The following is a 12,116-nucleotide window of genomic DNA, read 5'->3' on the forward strand; positions in this document are numbered from 1 at the left end:
CCATCTCAAAAAAAAAAAAAAAAAAACAAATATGCCAAGAGACACTGAATTTCATACTCTACTTCATAATTACTCAAACTATATTGTTGTTGAAGAATTAGGTCAACTCTGCTTCCAGGAAAAATGAGTATCTGCTAAGAACTTTGTTTTATTCCAGTTCAAATAATTTTCTAAGCTAAAATATGGTACTAATTAAAAAAATAAGGAGTTATGTAGAATTTCATGGTGAAGAAAGGTTTCAATGGGCCTTCCAAAATTAAAATCCAATTCAGATTTTCTCTATTCTAAGTAGGGTGGGAGTGTTTAAAAACCAGTTGACAATTCTGCCAATGATGTCATAAAAATAACAACTTATACTCAAGTGGTTCTGACTGCTTTCCTATTTGGCTGTGTTTTGAAAAACTAATGTCAACATGGTCTTAAAGTGCCACATCCTACTGACCACTTAATCAGCTGGACGTAAGGGACTCGAATTCCTTCATGTAAAAGCTTCCAGTGTCCCTCTGCTACTCACCAGCAGATGTCCCAGCGTTAACTGCTCTGCACAACCTCTGCTTTCATTCCGACAATAGATCTGAAGAGCCAGAATTTCTCTCTTGCAGCAATTATCCTTAAACACCTGAAAATGAAAGGTCATTATTTTGGAGGATTAATATTTCTTAATCTCCACATGCTGCTACTCTGGACAAGGCAAAACCACTTAAAAAAAAAAAAAAGAAAGAAAAAGAAAAAAAAAAACAAGAGAGAGCATCTCTTAAGTGAACTTCAGAAAGCATTAAGGACCATCTCGATTTCTAGAAGTAGACTGAAGAAGCTGCCCCCACTAAGAGACACAATTTAAATAACATTAACTGTTATCTTTTATTAGTTAAGCCAAAAGAAAATGAATTAGACTTAATAATTAAAGATCACTCTGCAGCATCTAAACATCTTCTATTAACTTTGACATAATCTCAGGATGAGGGCAGAGGAGGACCAGGTTCACATTCAGACTCTGGGGACTCCCAGGAGCCCGCACCGAGCAGGTGGCCATGACGGTGTGGCTGCCACCAGAGGACAAGAGCAGAACCGGACACAACTGAATACACTGTAGAGACGGCTTGCTGGAGAAACAGAGAGACCACATAAGAGACCATATCTGGGGAATGATTTGTAAAACTGTTGGTTCTTTCTAAAGGTCACACTGTTAAAACTCATTTTTCACCAAAAAAGCGGCATTAGCCTGTGGTTGAAAAACACTCCCTTAAAACATCTATTGCAGTCTGAAGTTAGTCTAATAATGAAAACATTTCCCTTTGAAAATGAAAACGATGCTGGTCGTGGTGGCTCAAGCCTGGAATCTCAGCACTCTGGGAAACTGAGGCAGGAGGATCGCTTGAGCCCAGGAGTTTGAGACCAGCCTGGGCAACACAATGAGACCCTATCTCTACAAAAATTTTTAAAAAGTTAGCTGGGTAGGGCAGCATGTGCCTGTAGTCTCAGCTACTCAGGAGGCTGAGGCAGGAGGACTGCTTTAGCCTGGGAGGTCGAGGATGCAGTGAGCCGTGACTGCATCACTGCACTCCAGAATAGGGGACAGTGTGAGACCCCCATCTCTTTAACAAAAATAAAAAAGAAAAAAAGAAAAAAAATCTTTCAACTTTTAATTTTATTTTTCCCTTAGAAAACACAAGTATTCTTATTCTTTTTCTTTTTTAAGAGATAGGGTTGACTGGGCACGGTGGCTTACCCCTGTAATCCCAGTACTTTGGGAGGCCAAGGCGGGTGGATCATCTGAGGTCAGGAGTTCGAGACCAGCCTGGCCAACATGGTGAAACCCCATGTTGGGATCTCAGCAGTGAGCTGAGATTATGCCACTGTACTCCAGCCTGGGCAACAGACTGAGACTCCATCTTAAAAAGAGACAGGGTTTCACTCTGTCACTCAGGCTGGAGTGCACTGGGGCAATCATGGCTCACTACAGCCTTAAACTCCCGGGCTCAAGCGATCCTCTCACCTTAGCCTCCTGAGTGGCTTGAACTACAGGTGCATGCCACCAAGCCCAGGTAACTTTTCAATTTTCATTTTTGTAGAGATGGGGTCTCCATATGCTGCCCAGTCTGGTCTTGAACTCCTGAGTCCAAATGATCCACCTGCCTCAGCTCCCAAAGTCCTGGGATCACAGGCATAAGGCACCATGCCCAACTCTCTCTCACTCTAACAACACAATCTACAATGTCTTAGTCTAAAGTTATTTCTAAGAAACTCCTGTCTGTTGATCTATGAAAGTAGAATAACAGGAGCTTAATATGCCTTTTTGGACTGCTAAGAGAAACAGAATCAATAGCTGTTAAGAGTTTAAACTAATTTGGAGCCAAAGCTTATCTTTCATAAACATGACTTAAAAAAAAAAAAACAAGGTCATGACTTAAGATACTAAAGTCAACAGAACTTTGAAATGGAAAGGATCTGAGACTATTTACTCCAAATGAAGACCAGAGGCCCACCCACCCCTGGATGACCTGCTGACGGGTGGGGGTCTGGGTCACCCGGGGCCCAGACAGCTCCATTCTTTCCATGAGGGTCTACAACTTGAGTGCATCTCATTCATGATTCTTTGATAAAACCAGCCATTTTTCTTCAGCTACTGATGTCATTAAAAAATAGGGATAATGATTCTGCATAACAAAACAGAAATACTAAAAAATAATCTCAGCCATCGTTGCGAGCTTCTCTCTCACTCACACGTTAGGCACATGCTAACAAGGCAGCCGGGTACCATGCTAGGACAAGGCACAGAGCGGAGGGGAGGGCTGTTTTCCCTCCCAGGAACTAACCAAGTCTTCAGCAGTAGTAGGTAAATGCGGAGAAAGAAAAGGTACAGGGGCCAGGTGGCCAATTCCATCTCTCCCCCTTCCAGAGTGGCTATATTGCATGCCCTTGTGCCTGGCAGCCCAGGGATGCTGACTGCCTGCCAGCAATCCTCAAATCACTGCACTCACCTGGGCTGCTCTGACCAACAAACCCAATCTGCAAGGTGCTTTAGACAGGAAAACCCCAGAGCAAGAATTTTATTGTACAACTTAGTGACCTGCATTTAAAAAATGGTTAGGTTCATTACTCAAAGTAGGGAAACATACATTTTTATTGATATTTTAAGCACTTTAAAAATGAATTGCTGGGTGCGGTGGTTCACGCCTGTAATCCCAGCACTTTGGGAGGCTAAGGCAGGTGTATCACCTGAGGTCAGGAGTTTGAGATTGGCCTAATCAACATGGTGAAACCCTGTGTCTACTAAAAATACAAAAATTAGCTGGGCGTGGTGGCTTGTGTCTGTAATCCCAGCTACTCGGGAGGCTGTGGCATGAGAACTGCTTGAACCCGGGAGGCGGAGATTGCAATGAGCCAAGATCGTGCCATTGCGCTCCAGCCTGTGCGACAACAGCGAAACTCTGTCTCAACAACAACAAAAAAGAATGAATTGTTTCAAACTCCAAGTGTGCCTGGCAGGGTATAGCAGCACATGGATGACTGTCGGTCTCCATGAGAAGGACCAGGCCCCAGGAGAGAAGCTGGTGGCAGGCTGGGCAGCCCCATCCTCTGAATGTGCAGAGACACCCACGGCTCTAACTGAGGACAGCCACAGGGGGCGAGAAGGGGCTAATCTCACTGATATCTAATGACTTCAAGATATCACAGGGGGACGTGGGGCAGGGAGCACAAACTCAAATGAACCCCTCAGCCTAGCAAGTCTGAAGGTAAAACGTAGTGTAAGAGTTGAGTAAAAGCTGTCTAGGATAAAGACCCACAATGACGAAAGTGACCCAACCACAGACAGCCCTGCCACGGACAGGCATCTCAGCACTTTGCTCACATCGACCCTCTTACTCCTCACACCAGCTCTCTGCAGTCTTGGCAGGCGATGTGATTATTATTACAGGTGAGGGGGTGAAGTAGCTCTCGGAGCTCACACAGTAAGGAAGTGGCCAAGTGGATCTGAACCCACTGCCTCCCCAGGTGATCACATGGCACAGTGCCCTGCCTGGGAGCCTGCCGCATCAGCTGCCAAAACTGAGAGAATGTGTTGTGCCAGAGTGCTGAATGCAAACTATGTGAAAAGTACTACCCAGCTGAAAACACGTGACAAAATGATTTAAAAAAAAAAATCAGAATACCTTATCTTTAACGATGCTCTCCTGGCACGCTGTACATTTTGGACTTGAAGAGCTGCAGGGAAACACATGTGACTGCATTAGAGTGGAAGTCCCTTTCTTGAGGAGACTCAGGAGATTCCGGGAGCATTCACTTTATGGTCAGGTCTGCGCAGTGGCTCACAGCAACGTCCTGCATCAGGACGCCCTGGTGATTCACTTCACAAAGGAAGCCATGGGAGAAAAGGGCTACGTTTTTTAAAATGCTGATTTTTCAAAAGGAAGTTACCAAGTAGAACAGTTTAGTTCAGCCCCACTTGGAAAGCCTCTTCCACTTAATGTAAAAGTGAAATTTTATTTCAGAAACCACAGCTAGCTGTCTGCAGAGCAGCCCTTCGGTGTGAGTACCGTTTACCTGGAGAGCCTTGCTCCTGCGTTGTAAAAGCAGCCAGCCTTTCCCCACAGGCGATTTTGCTTCACTGTCTATTGGAAGGCCAATGGCACTTGTACAGGGTGACCAGCCTCCCTCCCCTGTGGCCCACCATATATGGGGGCTCCAGCCCCTCCTCCACCGGGAAGCTTCTCCTGGGCCCAGAGGTGTAGTCCAGGCTCTTGTGTTAGGAGACACGGTGTTCTGTGTCTCCTGTGCTGTCACTAAGTTCAAGTGTCATTTTGCCCCCAAGTGGGCAAAGGTGAGTTGACTGGGATAAGTGGGTAAGACCACAGAGGGAAGCATGGAGAAGCGAGAGGGTGAAGGCAGGTGACAGGGCAGGGGGCTGGCTGCTGTGCCCAGGCTGGGGTTCGGGGGCAGCCCAGGCTTGAGTGCTGTGGGAGGAGGAGCTGGCAACCTTCCCAGTCTGACGTGCCCTGACAGCATTGGCCAAGACCGGGGCATCCTGCAGCAACCCCACCACCCGGCACAATGCCAGAAAACATACACATGAGGCCTGCAGGGTGAATCGAGGTGCTCTCCTGGTCGATGCTATCTTGCAGTAAAGCTCCAGCCTGCCTTCATGATCCGCCAGCGGCACCAGCACTGGCACTCAGCAGCAAAGGGCTGCCAAGAGCTCGGTGCATGTAACACATGTGCCTGCTGAGTAAGCATGCGGCCTAGGTTTCTGCTCGCCTAGGGACCTGCCCAGTCCTTTAAGCTGACCCCATCCTCCCTCCTCTCTGTAGCACCCTTGCACACCAGTGCGTGTGCCCTTAAACGACTGGCTTGTCATTTCCTGGTGTGTCTCCTCCATGGAACTGTGACCTTCCTCAATAAAATACAGCAACACATATGAGAGGCACCAAGGCTCTACAGACAGAGTGGGAAGACACGGGCGGGGCAGGTCAGAGACAGGCAGAGGCCTTAGTAAACTCAGATGTAGGATCCCCCTGCACCTCCCTAAAGGATTCACGAGCTGGGCCCGGAGGCTTTTATGACTTCTTTAGGGCTTTAAACCTCTAGAGGTTTATCTTTAGAGAAATGAATGAAGGAGAGGGTGAAGCCGAGGGCTGAGAAGGGGCAGGGTGACGGGCCGGATGAGGGGCTACCTCAGCAGGGCGGCCATGCAGCTCTCGCAGAAGCGGTGCCCACATTCGGTCTGCTTCGGGCTGCACAGCACCAGGCGGCACTTCTCACACTTGTACTTGTCCTCCACGGTCTTCACAAACTTTTCCTTGTAACCTCCTTGTTCAGGGGCAAAAATTGGCGTCCCAGCACTGCGGTCAGTGTGCAGCTTTAGCGGCGGGTTAGTCTGCAGCGGGCCAGGGGAGTCCATCTTTTTACTCGACTCCATTTTAGGAAAGAGGAGTTCTGTTGGGAAAAAACAGTAAAGAGAGCGCCATCATATCCTCTCATGCAAGGAAACAAACGCGGCTTTGGGAAAGCAGAAGTGCCTGAGACCTGCTGTCTTTCAGTTTTAGGTAACACAAGAATCCTTCCCAACTTTAATATGTGTTGGGAACAAAATATGATCAAATATGCTTCCTTCCTTTCTATTTTACCCAAACACATAGTAACTATTGATATTATTATTCAAAAAACTTCCTAAAAAGTATACTTAATACATTGGGCTAGGTGTGGTGGTACACACCTGTGGTCCCAGCTCCTTGGGAGGCTGAGGTGGGAAGATTGCTGAGCCTAGGAGTTCAAGGTTGCACCAAGCTATGATGGCACCACTACACTCCAGCCTGAGCAACAGAGCGAGGCCCTGTCTCCAAAAATATTTTTTGTTCTTTTTTTTTGAGATGGAGTCTCACTCTGTCACCCAGGCTGGAGTGGCAGTGGCGCAATCTCGGCTCACTGCAAGCTCCACCTCCTGGGTTCACACTATTCTCCTGCCTCAGCCTCCCGAGTAGCTGGGACTACAGGCGCCCACCACCACGCCCGGCTAATTTTTTGTATTTTTAGTAGAGATGGGGTTTCACCGTGTTAGCCAGGATAGTCTCGATCTCCTGACCTTGTGATCCACCCGCCTCGGCCACCCAAAGTGCTGGGATTACAGGCGTTAGCCACCGTGCCCAGCCAAAAATTTTTTAAAGTTAATAATAAACAGAGTATTTTTGAGGTTTAAAAAAATACACATAGCCGGGCACGGTGGCTCAAGCCTGTAATCTCAGCACTTTGGGAGGCCGAGACGGGCAGATCACGAGGTCAGGAGATCAAGACCATCCTGGCTAACACGGTGAAACCCCGTCTCTACTAAAAAATACAAAAAACTAGCCGGGCGAGGTGGTGGGCGCCTGTAGTTCCAGCTACTTGGGAGGCTGAGGCAGGAGAATGGCGTAAACCTGGGAGGTGCAGCTTGCAGTGAGCTGAGATCTGGCCACTGCACTCCAGCCCAGGTGACACAGCGAGACTCCATCTCAAAAAAAAAAATACACATACTATTTTGCTGTGTTGTAACTTTGAATTCAATGCATCATTCTGAGATTTTAGCTGAAACAACAGCTGTTCTCAGTCAGTTTTCCTTCCTCATTGACTTCTGCTAGTTGAGTCTCGATGCCATGACTCAGACTGGCCTGGTCAACCTGCTTCTGGAGCTCAGTTGTTCCTTCCCGGGTAAACCCTGTGACAGTGTGCCCACAGTACCCAAAGTGCTCAGTTTTGACATCCACCCTCTTCTTACTCATCTAGCACCGCCCTGACCCAACATGCTGTGCACGGAGCTGTGGGGTGGGCCCGCTGTGGACCCACAGAGCACACCACACCCTGTCACACCGGTGAGGAGCGTGTGAGGGAGGTGCCGCTCCCTGTGTGCACGAGGGGGCTCGGGTTCAGGTAGGTGCCAATGTGCCCAAAGGGCTGGGCTGGCAGAGGGGACACCACAAAGGGCAGGTCTGTCTGTGCGGGCTCTCTTCCACACCTGCTGACTAGGTACTCTTTAAGACTGGCTGCCTCCCACCTGCAAGTTCCCATCAACAGGTAAACAGCTCCTCAAAATGAGCCACAAAGGTCCCAGCCTGCACAGCTCTGCCAGATGAGACCTCAAGATCAAGTAAATGAAAATAACCAGGAATGTAAAGGAGTTGAATCGAGTTCCTGAAGAAATGTGAGCTTTAATAAAAATTACACTGTGCACTCATAAACACACTCATAATTTGATCAATCATCCTAAATATTTGCTAACACTTACCTAAAGCATAAATCAAATGTTTCCAGATGGTGGTATAAAATCTGGCTTCTCTGGTCTTTGTTTTCTGGATATGCAATAGCCATGCACTTCTATAATGAAAAAAAAACCCTGGGAATGCCAGCCAGTGTTTAGGTCAGTGTGTGCACCATGAACTTTCTTGGAAAAGTTTTTGCCCAGTGCCTTATGATCTTTACGAGGCTTCTGCAGGGCAGTTCCAGTACGGATTCTCTTCCTGTCTTTAAGGCTCAGCCTGCACCACTCCCCTCCTGTCAACAGCCCCTGGCCAGCCCTGCACCCCCATGTACCGTGGTAAGGAAGTGAGTGGCTGTGAAGGGAGGTGAGGGACCCACTGAGAACCAGACTCAGGAGCCTCAGGGAACACCGCTGCCTAGACCAGCCACCTCACATCAGAAGCCTCTGCACCACTGGATTTTTCCTGTGTAGTTTCCCACCTCCACGCCTCCTCCATCCTTTCTCACCATATGGTAATGCCTCAGGTGAAAAGGGGAAGTTCCTTTCAAAACTCACCAGCTCCCTCAAAAACACACTGCGTTCCTGTACCCAATTCATCTATTTTTGCTACTTAGAAAAATAAGAGCCAAATTCCTTCCACTCCTGAGGTCCTGGGCACCCTGGGGAGGTAGTTGCTGGTAGTCCTGGGCGGGCGGAGCCCCTCCTTCCGAGCTCTGTTCTTGCTGTCTGCATGAAGCGGACAGGCATATGAGCTGACAGACTCCTAGCCTGACTTCACAGCTAGGAGCAAATAGGAATGAACGCCGGCAGCAGAGAACTTGAGAGATTGATGAACTGGTTAGTAACCCAAGTGTGTTAGCTTCATAGAACATTACTGTGGCACAGTGTGGGAAATTACTTATTTGTGAAAACAAAGTTTTCAAAACATTAATGTTAAAGTATATGTATTATAGATGTCATTTGCTTACAAACTTGCCGGTTCATCACGATGCTCACTAATCTTTCCAAGCTAAGCAGCAAGGGCACCTGGTGCTAGCCTTGCCTGCCAGGTAAAAGGGTTGACCAGCCTCGACCTGCAGCCCCCGACCCCTGCCATTGTGCTCTCCACACTGGCCCATCGTGCCTCAGAGGCTCTAGGTTCCCCAGGCCCGCCCAGCCAGGCCACGGCGGAGCCTACCCAGACACATGCAGGCCAGCCCCCGACCTTCTCCAGGAGGCTACCTTCCCAGCCTCTCTCTCAACTCCCCCATACTGCTCTGTGCTTTTCCCCGGGCCTCCTGCCACTAAGACTGCATGTAACTAAGTTTACCCAGGATGCATCCCCTAGATCAGAGAATCAGGAATTGGCAAACTACAGTCTGCAATTCAAATCTAGCCAGCAGCCTATTTTTGTAAGGTCTTTGAACTAAGAATGCTTTTCAGATTTTTTAAGTGTTATAAAAACAAAGACTAAGAGTGTATGTGGTCCACAACGCCTAGGATATTTACTCTCTTGCCCCTAACAGAAAGAGTTTGCCAGTCCTCGCTCTGGACTCTGCATCTAGAGAGCAGAGAGGAGTTGCTGGTGTGTAGGTTGTATGAAAGGCCAATTTTGTAAATGAGTGCCAAACTGCTCCCCAAAGCAGAGGTAACAACAAATACTTCCACCAGCAGCATGAGAATTTCTATGAAACCACACTCTCACCAACACTTACAGCTATTAGTCATCTTAATTTCTACCAATCAAGGACAATGGTCTTTTTGCGCCTTATCCTGATTAGAAAGGTTTGGCATCTTAATATGCCGAGAGGCCACTTGTTTTCTCTCCTGTGAAATGCCAGATTGTATCTCCTTGTCATTCTTTTCTCTGTGTGTGTGTGTGTGTGTGTGTGTGTGTTTTCAAGAGATGAAGTCTCGTTCTGTTGCCCAGGCTGGAGTACAGTGGTGCCATCATGGCTCACTGCAGCCTTGAACCCCTGGGCTCAAGCAATCCTCCCACCTCAGCCTCCAGAGTAGCTAGGATTATAGGCACATGCCACCATGCCCAGCTAATTTTTTAATTTTTTTCAGGAGCTGGGGGTCTTGCCTGCTCTCAAGCTCCTGGCCTCAAGTGATCCTTCCACCTCAGCCTCCCAAAGCACTGGGATTACAGGCATGAACCACTGTGCCTGGTGGTGTCATTTTTTTAATTGGGTCTCTTGTAATACTGATTTGGAGAGATTCCCCATCTATTTAATATGTTAACAGCTAATCCTTTGTTAGTTTTATGTATTACAGATGTCTTTTCCCAATTTATGGCTTGACTTTTTTTTTCTTTTTTAATTATTATAAGTTCTGGGATACATGTGCAGAACGTGCAGGTTTGTTACATAGGTATACATGTGCCATAGTGGTTTGCTGCACCCATCAACCCATCGTCTGCATTAGGTATTTCTACTAATGCCATCCCCACCTTCCGACAGGCCCCGGTGTGTGATGTTCCCCTCCCTGTGTCCATGTGTTCCCATTGTTCAACTCCAACTTATGAGTGAGAACATGGTGTTTGGTTTTCTGTTCCTCTGTTAGTTTGCTAAGAATGATGGTTTCCAGCTTCACCCATGTCCCTGCAAAGGTCATGAACTTATTCTTTTTTATGGCTGCATAGCATTCCATGGTGTACATGTGCTACATTTTCTTTATCCAGTCTATCATTCATTGATGGGCATTTGGGTTGGTTCCAAGTCTTTGCTATTGTAAATAGTGCTGCAATAAACATACATGTGTATGTGTTTTAAAAATATGGAACTGCTTCACGAATTTGCGTGTCATCCTTGTGCAGGGGCCATGCTAATCTTCTCTGTATTGTTTCAATTTTAGTATATGTGCTGCCAAAGCGAGCTTGACTTTAACTTTATGGTGTCTTTTAATGAAGAGAAATCTTAATTTTATTAGGCCGGACGCCTAATAAATCCTAGCACTTTGGGAGGCTGTAATTCTAGCACTTTGGGAGGCTGAGGCGGGTGGATCACTTGAGGTCAGGAGTTCGAGACCAGCCTGGCCAACATGGTGAAATCCTGTCTCTACTAAAATACAAAAATCAGTTGGGCATGGTGGCACATGCCTGTAGTCCCAGCTACTCGGGAAGCTGAGGCAGGAGAACTGCTTGAACCTGGAAGGTGGAGGTTTCAGTGACCCGAGATTGTGCTACTGTACTCCATCCAGCCTGGGCGACAGAGTGAGACACCATCTCAAAAAAAAAAAAAAAAATTCAGATTAACTTGTGAGTGATGCTGATGAAAAAGGGACAATCCAATGTATAAAAACAGAAGCAATGTCAAAAGGAGGTGTTCTCAAATCAGACTAGTAAATGAGCCACTATGTCAAATTGACAGACATTGCTCAAGGAAAACATGCTTTCTCAACAAAAGCTGAAGAAATAAATGACACAAACCCTGAGCAGAGTCCAGCTGGCAGCCCTGTGACCTTCTATATCAATGAGGTGGCCACAGGACCGAACTGGTTCCTGGGAAAGCAGGGGACAGACACCTCAACAGGCACCAGAACCAGTGGATGGACAAGTCTCAGGTTTACTGATGACCCTTGACTCTCCCAGTGATCAACAGCCACCAAGAGCAGTCACTTCTGATCTGAAGTGTGAGAATCCCCTGATCACCTCCTGAAGCAAATAGGACAATAGAGACAATATCTTAGATATAAACACCTACCTACACTGTCCTGAGCAAAGGAGAGTTTTGGATTTAGGAAAACCAACACTGGAGGCACATTTCTCACAATCAACTCAGAGGCAGACAGTAACAACCACCCCTACTGCTGGGCACTAACCTGGCGTATCTCCCTCAGCCCAACGCGGTCATGCAGGAGAAGCCACCGAGGTGAATCTGCCCCAGGTTCCCCACCACTGACGTAACAGAGAGGGGGCAAGAACCTCAAGGTTGCCAAGGAAACATTTCTGTCTCTAGGATCAAGTTCTCAACAGCAGGGAGGGCAGTTTTTACTAACATGCCCTTAACCCAACAAATACTGACAACAATAATTTATTGCATCTCTTATGCTATTTATCCTTGTAAGCCATCTTAAATCTCTTGTGTAATCGAGTAAGGTGTACATCAATTTGGCAAACTCGAAACTGATCATAATTTAAAAATTTAGATTATGTCCTAAAATATTAAATTTAAATTATGACTAGTAAGTCATGTCCACAAAAATGGCTGAGTAAGGAACTCAAAGTCTATCCTTCAATATACGCATTTTAAAAACTGGCAAAAACTGCCAGAATCTACTATTTTAAAACTTTGGAAACTAACTAAAACCTTGCAGCAATCAGAAGAACGCTTCATCAAGAAAAACCAGCTGAATCTCAGCAAGAACAGTGAGTTCCGCAGCATTTTAACCTTCTCTGGTCCCATCC

The 12,116-nt window shown here is 46.9% G+C and overlaps 1 protein-coding gene across 3 annotated transcripts in view; it reads right to left on the minus strand.

Moving 5' to 3' along the window:
- TRAF3 (TNF receptor-associated factor 3) overlaps window positions 1–12,116 on the minus strand; it is a 78,537-nt gene that overhangs the window by 31,393 nt on the left and 35,028 nt on the right. For 2 of the 3 annotated variants that reach the window (XM_011951433.1, XM_011951434.1), the window contains exons 2-4: window positions 5,673–5,934; window positions 4,155–4,206; window positions 515–619 (exon numbers count right to left, since the gene is read on the minus strand). In XM_011951433.1, coding sequence (XP_011806823.1) covers window positions 515–619; window positions 4,155–4,206; window positions 5,673–5,917 — 402 coding nt within the window. In that variant the 5' untranslated portion in view covers window positions 5,918–5,934. Of the gene's footprint in view, window positions 1–514; window positions 620–4,154; window positions 4,207–5,672; window positions 5,935–12,116 lie in introns of those variants that run through there. The other variant, XM_011951435.1, reaches the window with a different exon arrangement.

Source organism: Colobus angolensis, unplaced genomic scaffold (assembly GCF_000951035.1).
Source record: "Colobus angolensis palliatus isolate OR3802 unplaced genomic scaffold, Cang.pa_1.0 Scaffold32, whole genome shotgun sequence".
Lineage (NCBI taxonomy): Eukaryota > Metazoa > Chordata > Mammalia > Primates > Cercopithecidae > Colobus > Colobus angolensis.